The sequence below is a fragment of the Aquarana catesbeiana genome, linkage group LG04, assembly GCF_042186555.1.
Source record: "Aquarana catesbeiana isolate 2022-GZ linkage group LG04, ASM4218655v1, whole genome shotgun sequence".
Classification (NCBI taxonomy): Eukaryota; Metazoa; Chordata; class Amphibia; order Anura; family Ranidae; genus Aquarana; species Aquarana catesbeiana.
Window position 1 is genome coordinate 44,009,486 of NC_133327.1, and position 17,057 is coordinate 44,026,542.

The window sequence follows — 17,057 nt, forward strand, 5'->3', positions numbered from 1 at the left end:
TCCCTCAATCCACCTCATTTGTCCCTCATTTTGGTCTGATCTATATAGTTGTATATAAAAAGCACTTTTTATCTTTCAAAAAGTGTTTCCCAGTGCTAAACCATTCATCCAAATTCTAAATTGCTGCATTTTTTTCAATTTTATAAAGGAATAATAGTGGTTAAAAAAAGCACTTGTGGATTTAATTAACCTTTTTTTTTTTGGTTATTTCCCCTTTAAGGGGGAGTGACAGGGGGTGTGTCCTATGCCTACATACGTTTTCTAGTAGGTGTCCCTCATTCCCATCTCAAAATGTTGGGAGGTATGCATGTGTGCTAGTTTGGGATAAAAGCTGTGGTAAGTCTCTGCAATGCCAAAATCCAAAACATTATGGGCGCATTTGTCATTGTACAAGAATCTTGATGCAGAAGGTTGGTTTTCGCATTCTCAAAATAGCATGATTGTTTTGGAATTAATTTTTTTGCACCAATGTTTTCTGTATATGGAAATATTTTTACACAAAAATTAAAAATAATTTACCCAAATCCTTAACTGCAATAATCAATCTTTCTCCTTAACTGTAATATTTAATATTTGTAACTCTATTCCTAACTCTAAACGTATAAAACCAAAGGCAAAAACTAAACCGTCCCCTATAGGTCTATTCACACTAGTTTCTCCATTACAACGCAGCGGGTAGTGTGTGGTTCCATGCAGCGGAATAACTGCAGTGATGATTCTTGCTAGGCACACTGTTCACTGTTTTTTTAAAACAAACTTTATTGAAATGTCACATAGTGACATTTCATTAGCATGCCTCCCAACTGTCCCTGATTTAGAGGGACTGTCCCTGATTTGGAGCAATGTCCCTCTCTCCCCCTCATTTGTCCCTCATTTTAGTCAGATCCATATAGATGTATATAAAATGCACTTTTTATCTTTCAGAAAGTTTTTCCCAGTGCTAAACCTTTCATCCAATTTCTAAATTGTTGCATTTGTACATTTAAAAAGCCAATATAAAGGAATAGTAGTGGTAAAAAAAAGTCTTTGTGGATTTAATTAACCTTTTTTTGGTTTATTCTTCTTTAAGGGGGTGTGGCAGGGGGCGTGTCCTATGCTTACATACGTTTGTTAGTAGGTGTCCCTCATTCCCATCTCAAAATGTTGGGAGGTATGCATTAGGTTCTAATGGCCGCTCCACTTTGCTAGGCGGTGGACATATGAATTTTGATTACTGCATATTTATTAACAGATTATCGCACTTTATATTTATATTTATATCTATATGCACATTGGATGTTTATGATGTTCACGTAGCGCTGCACTTATTTAATTATTTTATCGCCTTAAAGCGGTGTTCTGCCCACCGCTGGAAAAATTAAAAGCCAACAGCTACATATACTGCAGCTGCTGACTTTTAATAATAGGACACTTACCTGTCCTGGAGTCCAGAGATTTTGGCACCGCAGCTGATGTTTCCATCAGCTGTTAGGTGCGGCCGCCGCCATTTCAGGTAAGGGAACCCGGCAGTGTAGCCTTACGGCTTCACGCCGGGAACCCTACTGCGCATGCGCAAGGCTCTACTCCTCTCTCTGGCCTGGAGGCAAGGGAAGGATGAGGGAGGAAGCGGTGACGTCAACTGCCGCGGCTGTGGCATCCGCCCCCCCCCCCAAAAGGTGCCAAATGTGGCACCGAAGGGGAGGAGACAAATGAACGGAAGTTCCATTTTTGGGTGGAACTCCGCTTTAAGGAAATCCCTTACAGTATTGCCATACAAAACATTGACCCATCATAATTCTACTCTCCCGTTCCGGAGGTTTGCCCTGATTTCTTGTCTTTCTATTCTAACCTGTTAGGATATTATAATAACAATATGAAAGTGGCCATCAAGACTTTAAAAGAGGGCAGCATGTCACCCATGGCTTTTCTGGAGGAGGCTAACTTGATGAAAACCCTTCGACATGATAAACTGGTACAACTTTTCGCTGTGGTAACCAAGGAACCCATATACATTGTGACAGAGTACATGGCAAATGGTGAGTTAAAGGGGCATTATGAAGGATTAACATGATGTAGTGATTCTTGTAAAATTTTTTGTTCCCATGTTCAGGCAGTTCATTTTCCATGATGAATCATAGCAGTGGCGTCACTAGGGTTGGTGTCACCCGGTGAGATAAAACATGGTGTCACCCCCCTCCACCAACTATAGTCGCCCCCCAGTACAGACCCCCCTCCACTAAGTATAGACCCCTCTCCACTAAGTATAGACCCTCCTCTGTCAGTGCAGACCCTCTATGAAGTATAAACCCCCTCCATCAGTATAGACCACCCCCTCTTTACAGACCCCCCTCCCTCAGTATAGACCTCCCCCTCCCTCAGTATAGACCCTCCTCCATTAGTACAGACCCCCCCAGAACAAACCACCCCCTCCATAACAAACCACCCCCCTCTATTAGTACAGACCCCCGGAGAAAAAAACACCCCCCTCCATTATTACAGACCCCCCCAGAACAAACCACCCCCCTCCATTAGTACAGACCCCCCCAGAATGAACCACCCCGCCCCCTCCATTAGTACAGACCCCCCAGAACAAACCACCCCCCATCCATTAGTACAGAACCCCCCCAGAATAAACCACCCCCCCTCCATTAGTACATTAGTACAGACCCCCTAGCACCAACCAACTCCCTCCATTAGTACAAACCCACCCAGAACAAACCACCCCCCTCCATTAGTGCAGACCCCCCCAGAACAAAACAACCCCCCACCCCCTCCATATGATATCGCTGTGACCAGCAGCATAAACCAACCTTATCAGCAAGCCCCCCTCCCTCACAACACCTCACGTTGGGTGGCGGAGAACATCTCCCCCCCAATCTCAAGCTGACACCCCCCCGCCTGTAACGGCACCAGCCTGGGTGGCTCAGGTACACAGAACACCTGGGTGGCAGCTGGAGAGAAGAGGACAGTGTGCAGCCGCGCCGCCCGGGTGGAGAGCAGATCGAGACAGGCTTGGGCAGGAGTGGGAGACAGAGGAGGAGGAGGGGAACACATGGCAGGCACGGCCGTGGCGCTGGAGATGTGTCTTGGCTGAAGAAAAAAAAACTGCCAAAGGGAGCAGGCATTCATCACCCTCGGGATGGTGTCACCCCACTAGTGGGTGGCACCCAGTGTGGACCACACCCCCGCATAGCCACACCACTGAATCCAAGATGAAAGATAAATCTGATCAAGTAGATATAAAAAAGGCGCTAAATGTCTATATTATTCCTATAACTACAGGGTATGTTTGGACACACCATTTGCACATATGCAACTCTTGTATGACCAAATTTTGTCTCTTGGCAATTCTTTATTCAAGAGGATATTTATTAGACCCAGAATCTGGGTCAGTCAATACAGGCAAGGATCAAAGGCCTGGCTCGCAGTCTCCGCAGTCTAATTAATCCCAAAGGTGGTCTATCGGGTTAAGGTCAGGACTTGCCTCCTAATCCCTTTAATCCAGGGCACATATTCATTACACTGGTTTTGAGGCTAATATAATACACATAAGGCACTAAGTGAGTTTAATTACCACCTTAATCAGCCTCAGGACCTGTGTAATTAATGTGTGTCCTGGTTTAAAGTGATGAGGTGGCAACCCTACTCTGTGCAGACCAGTCAAGTTCCTCCAACCCAAACTCGCTCATCTATGTCTTTATGGACCAGTCATGTTGGAACAGGAAGGGCCAACCCCAAATTGTTCCCACAAAGTTGGGAGCATGAAATTGTCCAAAATGTCTTAGTATACTAAAAGATCATAAGAGTTCCCTTAACTGGATCTAAGGGGCCATACCCAACCCTGAAAAACAACCCCACACCATAATCCCCCCTCCACCAAATGATTTGGACCAGTGCACAAAGCAAGGTCCATAAAGACATGGATGAGCGAGTTTGGGGTGGAGGAACTTGACTGGCCTGCACAGAGTCCTGACCTCAACCCGCTAGAACACCCTTGGGATGAATTAGAGACTGCGAGCCTTCTCTTCCAACATCAGTGCCTGACCTCACAAATGCACTTCTGGAAGAATGGTCAAACATTCCCATAGACACCCTTCTAAACCTTGTGGACAGCCTTCCCAGAAGATTTGAAGTTGTTATAGCTGCAAAGGGTGGGCCAACTCAATATTGAACCCTACGGACTAAGACTGGGATGCCATTAAATTTCATGTGCGTGTGTAAAGGCAGGCGGCCCAATACTTTTGATAATATAGTGTATATCTCCAGTAGTTGGCAAGGCAGAGAAGGAATTTTCTCTCTCGAGACTATGTGGTGCTCTGAATTCCCATTGATGTCAATCCCTTTTACTTTTTCAGGAAGTTTAGTAGACTTTATGAAGACCGATGAAGGAATGCAGCTGCGTTTTCCAAAACTGTTGGACATGGCGGCTCAGGTCTGTGAAATATTATTGATTAAGATAACTGTAGACATGTGCTGATGGAGTTTTCATGCATGATGCTCTCTGTTGGGGGTCACAATTTGTCTTTCTGCATAACCTGTAAAGTAGAACTTCAGATATTATATAAATGTATATAAAGATCAACAGCCCAAAGGTATTGCAACCTCAGTGGGTATAGGACATGGACATGAGGCCAGTTCAGCTCTCTTGCCACTAAGAAGATGCATACATCATAACCTAACATAGCAAACATTAGCGCAACTTGCTAATGCGTGTAACCTGAGTTAGTGTGCCTTGTGGTAACACATGCGTTAACACAGGCTTGTGTTTTGGACCTCATTCTCTTGTGTAGCTCTGGCCTAAAACATTTCAGGCCAATCCAATATTTTACTGCAGCAGGGGTGATTGTGTTGTGACATTGCAAAGGGTATTGCTCACGTGTGTAGCGCTTTATAGTGGGTCCACGACAGTCAGCAACAATGTTTTAGGGCTTTGGGGCCCACTTTTATTTGATTTTAAAGAAGAGTTCAACTAAATAAACGGTTGCCCATGCAGGGGTTTCTGCCATCACTTCAAACATATAAATAAAGGATAATCAGCATCCTGGCTCTCTCTTGCAGCACAACTTGCACCACTTGCACCACCACTGCTAAGACCTTACTGGACCTTGCACTGGTTCCCAGTACCTACTGTGCTCAAATGCAGACCATGCAGCTCTCACATGCATCCTCTGCATATCACTCCACATCTCACTGTGCACTGCCTCATGCCATGACCTCTCCATAGGGCAAGCATCATTAAATGGTGGACCGTGGTCCAGACCTGGACCCAGTCACTGTCCCATCCAGAGCGCCGCAGTCCCACCATTTTGGAGATGGTTCTTCCCTCCAGCTGTCACCACTGTCATCCTCACAGAACCAACAGCAGGAGACAGGATGGAGGGCCGGAGCTGCCTGAGTTAACAAGCAGGTGATTGGTTGCTAGGATGCAGGGTGGTCCTGGCAACCAATTACCAGCCTCCAGCTCCCGCCCTCCATCCAGACCTTCTGTGCCACCCACCCTCAGCCCCGTCTGTGTAAGGGCCAATTCACACTGTACAGTGACAAAAGTTTTACCGCACGGTAAAAAGGGCTGTCACTGCAGGGACACACAGGAAACAACCGTTTCCCAAGTGCCCCATTCACACTGCAACATAGCCTAGCGCTGGACTGCAGTATGCTGCTGTAAAATGCACACATGCTGCATTTTATAGCAGCACACCAGCCCGAATCACACTGCAATGTCGGGCAGCGCAGTGCATCGTGTTGCCTGACCAGTGGCATCTCCAGCTTTATATTTAGGGGGGGCACATGGGGAGACAGGGACAAAAGTAGGGGGCAACTATAAAATGCAAATATATATATATATATATATATATATATATATATATATATATATATACATATATATATCCTGGGGCCCTTTACTACGATCCCACATTGGGCCCTTTCACATGTTCTGCAGTGAGCTCCCATCCTACTGTATTGGGGCCCCCCAGGGTGGCAGAAAACAAGAGATATATGTCACCAGCATACCAAGAAAATATAAGTGTCCAAAGCAGTGGGAGAACTATCAGGGTTGCAAAGGTTGTCTTGCCACCGGGCCCTGGTGTTCTGCCACTGTGGGGTTTCCCAGCTTCCTCTTGCTGCCCTGCCCCTGCTATTGACTGCTCTGGTCTGGCATCTCTTGGAATTTACAGGCTGGTTCTCCTGTCCTAAGGACGGGAGAAATCAGTCTGTTTTTTCAGTAACTGAGAGTCCTGGTGGAGTCCTTCCTGCAACTCGCTCTTCTCCCTGCCAATGAGGATGCAGGGGAAGGAGCAGATCAGGCGGCCATGGTTGTGTGAGCGCTCGCATTATGCAGTGTCAGCGAGCAGAGGGAGGGGGAGGAATCACCCACAGGAGCTTACTGGGGACGCTCTCCCTCTCAATAGAGAATGTGTTACTCCAGCGGCTGCCCTAGTAAGATGCGGTGCATCCGCTACGAATGCAAACAAAAAGACATTGCCTTTTTGTAAAAAAAAAATGTATATATTTTTTTTTAATTGGGGGGGGCACAGGGTGGGGCACACCATAATGTTGGGGGGGGGTCAGGGCCCCCTCTGGCCCCCCCTAGGGACGCCATTGTGCCTGACATTGCAGTGAATGAAGTGTACGTTTTGTACACTTCAAATAAAGCTTCTACAAAATGAAAAAAAAAAAATGGAACCATGTGATGTGATGCATTGCCCACCACACTGCCACTTGTGCAGCTGGCACCGCAGAGTTTTTTGTCAAAATTCTGCATATTCGTTCATTCGGAAACATCCGAATTAACAGAAAACTGTTTATCAAATTTTTTCTAAAGCAAATCAGAAATTTGAATATCCGAAAATTAGAAAGAACGAAAATCTAAAAATAAGAAAGAAAATCCAAAAATAAGAACAAAAATCCGAAAATTTGAAAGAACGAAAATCTGAAAATCTGAAAGAATGAAAATCCAAAAATAAGAACCAAAATTCGAAAATCCGAAAGAACAAAAAACATTTGGATAATTTCTACTATAATTAAATCATTACGTTCATTAACCAATATTATAGTTTTTATTATTATTATTAATAATAATAATAAAAACTATAATAACTAATAATCTATAGGTATTAGAATTTCTTTTCAAATTTGTCTGCCTGTTAGTGGACGTAACAAATGTGAATTTAGCTGAATTTACAAATTTTCTAAATAACGAATACTGCATCTATATGAATGGAACGTACCAAATTTGAATTTTTCTGAATTCACGAAATACTGAAATAACTAATACTGCATCTATACGACTGGAACGTTCCGAATTTGAATTTTTCCAAATTTACAAATCTATTTGAAATAACGAATTTAGATCACAACGAATGATCCGAAAAACAAACAAAAAAACCGGATAAAACTAAAACAGAAAAAAAAAATTTCAGCCGTGCTCATGTCTACTGCAGAGCAACCAGAGTGACCGGTGAATTTCCACTCTGAGTTGCAGTGTGAATTGGCCCTAAGGTAGGACAGTTAGGGGGGAGGAGGGCAGGGGAAACTTGAAAAGCAGGCTCAGGACATTAGTGTAAAGGGGGTAATGTAGGGGGAAGAGGGCTGAGGATCGCAATGTGGGGAGAGGGAAGTTGAGGACAGTAATGTTGGGGGGGGGGGCTGAGGACATGAATTTGGGGGGGGATGTGAAAAGGGGCAGAGTACAGTGTACACTGCAGTGAAGGGGGAAGAGGATAGCTAGTACTGTTGGAAGGGGTTGATGTCAAGGGGCAATGAGAACATTACTGTGAAAAGGATGTGATGTGAAGGGGGGGTTGATCTTGATGTGAAGGGGAGGGGACTGTGATGTGCAGTGGGGGCTGAGGACACTGAAGTAAGAACGGGATTGTGGGGCTCGGTTCAGATCTGCACATGAGCACATCGCAGGTAGGTCAGCCAATTCATTTTAAAGTGGGAGTAAGCTCCCATGGTTGATTTTTACCTATAGGTAAGCCTATACCCTGTTTCCCCCAAAATAAGACCTAGCGTGATTGTCAGTGATGGCTGCAATATAAGCCCTACCCCCCAAATAAGCCCTACCTTGTTTCCCCGAAAATAAGCCCTACCCTGAAAATAAGACCTACAAGGACTTTAACTAGGGCTTATTTGGGGGGTAGGGCTTATATTGCAGCCATCACCGACAATCACGCTAGGTCTTATTTTCGGGGAAACAGGGTAATAAGGCTTACCTATCGGTACAGTAAATATCTTCTAAACGTGCACCATTTAGGAGATATTTACTTGCAAAGCTGCAGGCGACCTCACTGGCGCATGCGCTCTGAAGGAACGGCATACCTGTGCCGTTCCTTCAGAGTCCTGTGTCATGTCCACCGTGGGAGTAATGTCATTGTGGCTCATCCAATCAAAGCCCGCCAACCCAGAAGGAAGACCAGGTGAAGATGGAAGTCCTGTCAGCGGTGACAGCGTGCCGCTGGAGGGCTTCGTTTTTCTTTCAATACATGTCCCACGAAGTCCATTCCCGGTAACCGGGTGACCCTGCCCCCTCTGACGCTACGGGGAAGCCATAGGGATGTCCCCGTGCGTCAGAGGGGGACGGGGTCACCCGGGGACGTCACCGTGTGGCCCCGCCCTCAGTTATAAAAGAACTGTCACCTGAGAGGATGGTCATTACAGCGGGTGCCTCCCATGGAGGCGGATCGTGGCGGCATGTGGCTTTTATTTATTTTCTTTTTCTTTTTCCGTCCGTCGGAGCGAAAGAAGGCGATGAATGGACTTCGTGGGACATTTTTATTTTTTAATTTTTTAATAAAGGACTTGTCCCAAGCCGTGTCATGTCATTTTTACCATTTTCACACTTTTTTTGTGAAAAGGTAGGGGTACATTTGTACCCCGTTACCATTTCACACAGGGGGGGAGGCCGGGATCTGGGGGTCCCCTTGTTAAAGGGGGCTTCCAGATTCCAATAAGCCCCCCGCCCGCAGATCCCCACAACCGCCAGGCAAGGGTTGTGGGGATGAGGCCCTTGTCCCTATCCACATGGGGACACGGTGCTTTGGGGGGCTATGGATTTTTGGGGGGACCCCCACACCATTTTTATTTAAAATTTTGGTTCGGGGTTCCCCTTAATATTCATACCAGACCCAAAGGGCCTGGTAATTGATTGTGGGGGAATCCCATGCCGTTTTTTTTAATGACTTATGTGTATTGCCGGGACCCGACAATTCATTTTAGTCGCGAGTACTTTTGAATGACTTTTTTTCCTTTAGAAATGTCATTTTGTGTAGGGACTGTTCTAAACACGGGAAACATGTGCCACTTTACAGGCATACTATAGACACCCCCCAGGTAGGAAATTTAAAGGACTATTTCACTTTTATTGTTTCACTTTAAGCATTATTAAAATCACTGCTCCCGAAAAAAACGTCTGTTTTTAAAACTTTTTTTGCATTGATACATGTCCCCTGGGGCAGGACCCAGGTCCCCAAACACTTTTTAGGACAATACCATGCATATAAGCCTTTAAAATGAGCACTTTTGATTTCTCCCATAGACTTTCAAAGGGTGTCCCGCGGCTTTCGAATTTTCCGTGAACACCCCAAATTGTTCGCTATTCAGCGAACAGGCGGACACCTGATGTTCAAGTGCGCTGATGAGACGAAACTGATGGGCACTGATAGTCTGAACTGGTGGGCATTGATGAGGTGGCACTTATGGGTACTGATGAGGCGGCACTTATGGGCACTGATTAGGTGGCACTAATATGCCGCACTTATGGGCACTAATAGGTGGCACTGATATGTGGCACTGATGAGCACTGATAGGCAGCACTGATGGGCACTAATAGGCGGCACTGGTGAGCACTGATAGGCTGCCACTGGTGGGTACTGATAGGCGGCACTGGTGGGCACGGATAGGCATTGATGGGTGGCACTGGGCATTACTGATGGGCATTGATTGATAGCAGTGATGGGCATTGATGGGCAGCACTGATAGGTGGCACTGATTGCCAGCACTGACTGGCACTGACTGGCATTGCTAATGGGCACTGATTGGTGGCACTTGTGGGCAGTGGTGGGCACTGATTGCTGCCACTGGGTGGCACTGATAGCTGGCATTGGTGGGCACTGATTTGTGACGCTATATTGTAATCAGGGCACTGATGATCAGTGCCCTGATTACATTCCTAGATGTCCCCCTGTGTGGAGATGCTGCTGATCGTCTCTCCTCGCCACACACTCCTTGTTTACATGTGACCGGCTGTGATTGGACACAGCCGATCACATGGTTAAAGAGCGGACGCGGCTCTTTACAGAGTTAGGGGTCGTGCCGTGTCCTAGCAACACGGCGCAACCGCGATCACCGTTTCATCATTTGACGGCGTCTCAGAACGAGAGCCGCACCACCCCGCCGTCAATCGACAGTGGGGCGGGCAGCAAGCAGTTAAAGACACAAAGCAGTGATAAACCAAGTTATGAACACAGAGAAATGATAATAAATCACATAATGTAACACAACATACCCTCTCCTCTTAGGGTATGTTGCGTTACACTATGTGATTTATTATCAAGGACCTGAATCATTACACAAACATGAGGTTCGAACCTCTACTGGAAGAAAATTTTACTGACCAGACCTCTGTGAATATTAATTAAAAACATCTGTTATAGGGGAATTAAATATCCTGGCACACCCAGATGAAGCCCTTCTGTTTCCAAGCCTAAGGCTATGTACACAGGATAGGATTATCCGACAACAAAAATCGTGGATTTTTTTCCGAAGGATGTTGGCTCAAACTTGTCTTGCATACACACTGTCACACAAACGTTGTTGGAAATTCCGAACGTCAAGAACGGGGTGACGTACAAGATGTACGACGAGCCGAGAAAAATGAAGCTCAATAGCCAGTGTGGCTCTTCTGCTTGATTCCGAGTATGCGTGGACTTTTGTGCGTCAGAACTGTGTACACATGCTCGGAATGTCTTGTTGTCGGAAAATTTGAGAACCTGCTCTCAAACATTTGTTGGCTGAAATTCTGACAACGAATGTTCTATGGAGCATACACACGGTCGTACTTTCCGACAACAAGCTCACATCCAACATTTGTTGTCGGAAAATCCTATCGTGTGTACGGCCCATAAGACCTCCTGCCTTTTGGGTGGAGAACACTTGTCCCTTCATCAGTGCCCTAAATTATAGCCAGGTCTTTGAATATAAAGGGTGTGTACACCTAAACACACATGGCTTGTCAGTCTCCAGTAAGACCTGGACATCAGGTTAGAGGCTTTATCCCTCCCAAGACTCTTTAAAGTCCAGGAATTTAGAGGCCCGGAGAAAGCTGCAAGAACAACTTTCTCCGCTCAATACAGACACTCTGGAGCCCCTCACTCTGTATTTGTGAGAGCCCGGTGCCATCTTTGCCTACCTTTATACAGTGGAAGGGCCTTGTACTGTCATTACAAAACAGGCACACTTAGAGGAGATAAAATTAGCCAACCTTTGTGTAAATTTGGTTTGTGGTCTCTCGTATCAGCTTCATCATCTGTGGCAGGAAACTGTCGCTGACATCATTTTTCCATCACAGCAAACAAAATCAAACTTTGAGAACCCTTTTTAGGTTTCAGAAACTCTGATCAGAGATACTTGCAAAAGCCACAACTTCATGTTACAGCAGACTCCCCTCTTCTCTTTATCGGTAAATATCGGTGACTGCCTGCCACTCTGTGGTGCATGTTCATTTTCAAATGAAAAAAAAAAAGGAACGTTCACTTCTGAGTCAAACCGCAGTCTTCTTACGTCTTTGTGACTTCCCATCAAATAAAACTAAGCTGGGGGTCAAAAAGCAATTTCAGACAATAAATGAAACAAGTGAACTGCTAATGGTACTCAGCAAACACTACAACAGTGCTAAAGACACAAACTCAAAAACTCTCCTATTTTGCTTTCCGCCATGGACATCAAATGCAGCACCAACATGTAAACAGACTCCCGGCTGCAACCAGGGGTTTGTTTGCCTTTTACCACCGGACTGTCGGCTCGCACTGGCGGTGCTATCTGAAGAGCGATATGTGTTTGGATTGCTCTTCATAGAGCATTTGACAGGTGCTGAGGAGGTGTCGTATCGCCTCCTCACTGCAGTTGCACGCCACCTGAGTGTGGAGAGTTTGCAAAGCAGCCCCATCCATTGAAAGGGTCACTTTCTGCGGGCGGCCGAGCGCTATGCCCACCAAAAGCGACATAGGGTCGTATACCTCTGGCAGCTAAGGAGGGAAGCAATTGAGGGGCACTAAAAGTGCCCCTCAAATGCACATTATTCTGCCCCCCCCGTCGCCCCCAGTCATGTGCCTTCCCAGGATGGAAAACAGTGGTCTTCACTATGAAGAATGAACCTAGAGGCACTCAGCTCTGAGCACTTCCGGGTTCAGGGCTGGAAATCCCTGGGCACTCAGGCTCTGGAGGAAGCTAATTGAGCACAATCTGTTTTCAATTGGCTTCAACAGAGTGCAGGGGTTACTTCTGGAGTCTAACACACTCTGTTGCCTCCATAAGGAGAACCTGTCACCTGCAGTATATTATCACAATCGTTAGGCCTAAAATGTGCATTTACAAAAGAAAAAAGGCTCTGACAGTGAAAGGGGTTAATGGGAATTCTTGGTAAGCCACAGGAGCCATGCAATGCACACTAGCAGGATTTAAACTACTGCTTTAAGGTGGCGTATACACACACAGATCCCCACATCAACTAAACAATGTGCAATGCGGGAATCTCCCCCTGCTGTTCTATTGTATTCTGAAAGCAGGACTTCCCCCCCTCTATAACACTTTGATCAGCTAGACCGTTTGACAGAAGAGGGTCATTAGACTGGCTTTTGTTGATCAGACAGCGGTACACATTTTCCTGAATGTTTCGGTACTTGTGTACCCGGGTTAGGTGTTAAGGGTCAACATTAGAGGCTGAGTTATATGTTAGGGTTGGGGGAGGTATAGAGTTAAATGTTTTGGGGTAGATGATTCATTTCCATGTTTAGAATTTAGAAAAGAGGGAAAAACCTTTAGTTTTAATTTTAATTAGAATGTAGCTTTAAAGAGGATGTAAACCCCGGATTTTGTTTCTTTCTTTTTTTAACATATTATCAATCAGCAATATATATAGGTGCCTTCCATATTAAAAAAAAGTAATTAAAACGAGTTTGGGAGATACCTTTTTCTGCTTTTATATTCCCTGGCTAAATCTAGTGCATGCGCGTGTGCTCTTATGGACGTCTGTGTGATACTCTGGTTCACTCCCCTTGTGTGACGTCTTATACAGTCACCCGGGGAGAACCAGGAAGGTGTGGAGGAGGGCACACTATGGCAAGGCTTCCTCTGTGCCGTTCTCAGTGGAAGGAATTAACCTGCCATACAGAGGCTATTAAAACGGCACACATAGTGTGCCGTTAACGAAAGTACGGACTGCGCATGCGTCGGTGACATAATTAAAGATTGCAGAACGGATTATGAAGAGACTGTAACAGTAAGTGAAATTTCACAGGCAGGAATCAGTGGGCACATCACTGTAGATTAGAATGAGCTGAAGTGAAAGTATAGAGTTTACAACCACTTTAAGGGGTCAGTTTTAAGTAAAATCTCAGGAGCTAAAACTTAACTTTAGGTAGATAGAAAACACACAGATTAGTGCAGCTCTGTAGTTGTCTCTTGCAATCTAAGTACAGTATGATAGGGAGAAGCTAAAGGAGACAGCCAATCAGTTGTGCTGCAGTGCTCATGTGCTAACAAGGAACATGCTAATAGGAGAAAAGAGCAGAGTGACAGTGACATGAGGTCTGCTGCTTCTCCTTTCACTGTCCAGTCACAGGCGGGGGAGAGACCAGATCTGTAAGTGTTAAAACAACATTTCCTTCACTCTCTCTGAGTATCTAGACAGGGAAAATACACACTACTGACTACTGAGGCCCAAATATCAAACAGTAGGTACCAAAGGGCTATAGGTTGGGCACCCAGGACTTGCAGTCTGCAGTGATGGGTTCATACCCATCTCGTCAATAAGTTTGCAGAAACTCTGCTCTAAAAAGGAAGTTATCCTTTAACAGGATGGCTATACTTGGCTTTCTTTCTTTCCTATAATGCTAAAGCAACGGGCAAGCTACAAAAACAGCTGCAGAAGCAATGCTAGACCTATGAAGCCCACAGCTGACTATAACAATAAAAATCTCTGATATGTACAGTAGAGTAAACACCACTATATTACTTTCTCTATTTCTCCTCTTCAGCTATTGTTTGCTAAAAAAAAAAAAAAAAAAAAAAAAAAACAACCTCGTGCCATTATGGTCCGTTGAACAATCAACCACAAGCCTTAAAAAACAGCAAAATAAAATCTGCATCTAACAGTTTTCACACTTGGTGTATTCCATAAACAGGTTCTGGAGAACTTGTAACTGTCTGTTTACAATGTGACCATCAGGTGAAGAAAAGTGATGACGGATTTCAGAAACAGGCCCTTTCACTGATTTTAGGATGAGATACATTCATAAAGTAGAAAACACCTGAATCGCGCTAATAAATAACCATAAAGATTATTATATAATCAATTGTGAATATGATGCATCCCGAACTGATTTGGTGAGATGAATACATTAAAAATAACAGTATATATCTCTGTGATCACTAATAATGGTACCTAAAACCAAATTGTATCACATTTAAAGGACAAATAATAAAAAAATCTCTCAATAGATTGTGAATAGTCCACCCGTGCAAAAACAAAAATATAAAAAAAGTCCACACATAGGAGAATCTTCAGCTGTTATGTGACGGGCCCCTGGATGATGTGACCTATCACGAAACGCGTAGGGCGGAGCAGGACGACGCGCTGACATCACCTCCAGTCTGTTTGCTTTCGTCCAGCAGGACCGGTTTGTCTGTGTGTGATCGGCCGACACCACGGACTTTAGGCTTTACCACTGACGATTTATGTAAGTGTGTTTTTGACCTTTTATGAGAATAAAGTTTGAAGGTTTTACACGATCGGAGCTTTCCACTTTTTGTTACATGCCATGTTCACATCTGAACCGATCTGGCTTGTGTGACGTTCTGAGGTACAGCCGCAGCAGTCCAGCACGGGAGATACACTTACCACTACAGCTGACATGACTTCTATGATCCTCTGTAGTGGGGGATCGTCTATGTCTGGTAAAAAGTAACCCCTTCTTTACTGGTGGTGGACCATTATCTTTCATCACATAACAGCTGAAGATTCTCCTATGTGTGGACTTTTTTTATATTTTTGTTTTTGCACGGGTGGACTATTCACAATCTATTGAGAGATTTTTTTAATTATTTGTCCTTTAAATGTGATACAATTTGGTTTTAGGTACCATTATTAGTGATCACAGAGATATATACTGTTATTTATTATTTATTCATCCCATCAAATCAGTTCGGGATGCATCATATTGATTATATAATAATCTTTATGGTTATTTATTAGCGCGATTCAGGTGTTTTCTATTCGATTTGTTATATGTGTGTCATATATTTTTTGAATTGCTGCTTTTATGAGTATTTGCTCACGTCTATTATTTTTATTTTTATTTTATCACTTATTTCTTAGCGCGGTTTTTTTTTTTCTTTCTTTCTTGGGTTACATTCATAAAGTATTCAAACCCCCTTCACTTTTTGAATTCTGTTATGTTGCAGTCTGATACTACAGTTGTTTAAAAAAAAAAATAAATAAATCATTAACCACTTCACCTCTGGAAGATTTACCCCCTTTATGACCAGGCCTTTTTTTTGCGATACGGCACTGTGTTAATTTAACTGACAATTGCGCAGTCGTCCGACGCTGTACCCCAAAAAAAATTGTAATTTTTTTCCCACAAATAGAGCTTTCTTTTGGTGATATTTGATCAACTCTGCGTTTTTTTTTTTTGCGCTATAAACAAAAAAAGGCTGACAGTTTAAAGAAAAAAAAAATATATATTTTTTTTACTTTCTGCTATAAAACATATCCAATATTTTTTTTTTTTAAATCTAACTTCTTCATAAATGTGGGCCCATATATATTCTGCCACGTTTTTGGTAAAAAAAATTCCAATAAGCGTATATGGATTGGTTTACGCAAACGTTATAGCATCTACAAACTATGGTATATATTTACGGATTTTTTTTATACTAGCGACGATCAGCGACTGATAGCGGGACTGCAATTTTGCAGCAGACAATCAGACGCTAACTGACACTTTCGACACTTTTGTGGGAACCAGTGACACTAATACAGTGATCAGTGCTAAAAATAAGCACTGTCACTGTACTAATGACACTGGCAGAGAAGGGGTTAAGCATCTAATTTAAATATGACCCACCCCTTCCTGTCAAGGCCACACCCCTTGCTGTTTAAGAGCCGCCCTGAAATTTTTGAGTGGGGACACCAGTTCTGAGGGCCTAGGGGGGGCAATGGATTCCCTTAATTTGCATAGATTTCCTCTCACTTCCTGTTTGGCTATGGGACAGGAAGTGAAGGGAAATCTCTGCAATGGGACAGGGATGGTAAAAAATAAACTGACAGGAGCTATAACCCTCCCTTATTATATCCAAAATGAAAAAAAAAATGTTGCCTATAGTTCTACTTTAAGCACAAATTTCTGATAATTTTATGGAGAGGACTAAGAAGATATAACCATGCCAATGGTGCAGCAGAAAACATATAGCACAGTGAGGAAGGTTTGTGGTCCAGGATGATAGGACAGTCAAAATTAGAAGCGGCGCCCCCCCCCCCAACAGTTGCGGAATGCCAGCTGGAAGCAGTGCGGCCGCTTTATGGGGGCACTCTCAGCCCAGTCTGCCCCATAAGACTGGCGCTACACTAATAATGTAGTGCAAGCCGGCGGGGACTCTGTCCATGCTGCCCCCCTGTAAAGTGCTGCCCTAGGCCTGGGCCTTGTCGGTCTAGGCCAGGATACAGCGTTGCACCCGGGCACAGATGGGGATCACAGTGCAGCTTACCATGTCATGCCCCCTCCCATACTGCACCTGCATCTCTCTTGCCTCCGCCATGAGTGCAAGGCATGTAGGGATCCATGCAAGCCGCTGAGAGG

General features: G+C 44.4%; 1 protein-coding gene across 1 annotated transcript in view; it reads left to right on the forward strand.

Annotated features, from left to right (window-relative positions):
• The window catches only part of BLK (BLK proto-oncogene, Src family tyrosine kinase), a 95,195-nt gene that overhangs the window by 48,117 nt on the left and 30,021 nt on the right, over positions 1–17,057 (forward strand). The window contains exons 10-11 of the mRNA XM_073625136.1: positions 1,836–2,015; positions 4,335–4,411. Coding sequence (XP_073481237.1) covers positions 1,836–2,015; positions 4,335–4,411 — 257 coding nt within the window. The remainder of the gene's footprint in view (positions 1–1,835; positions 2,016–4,334; positions 4,412–17,057) is intronic.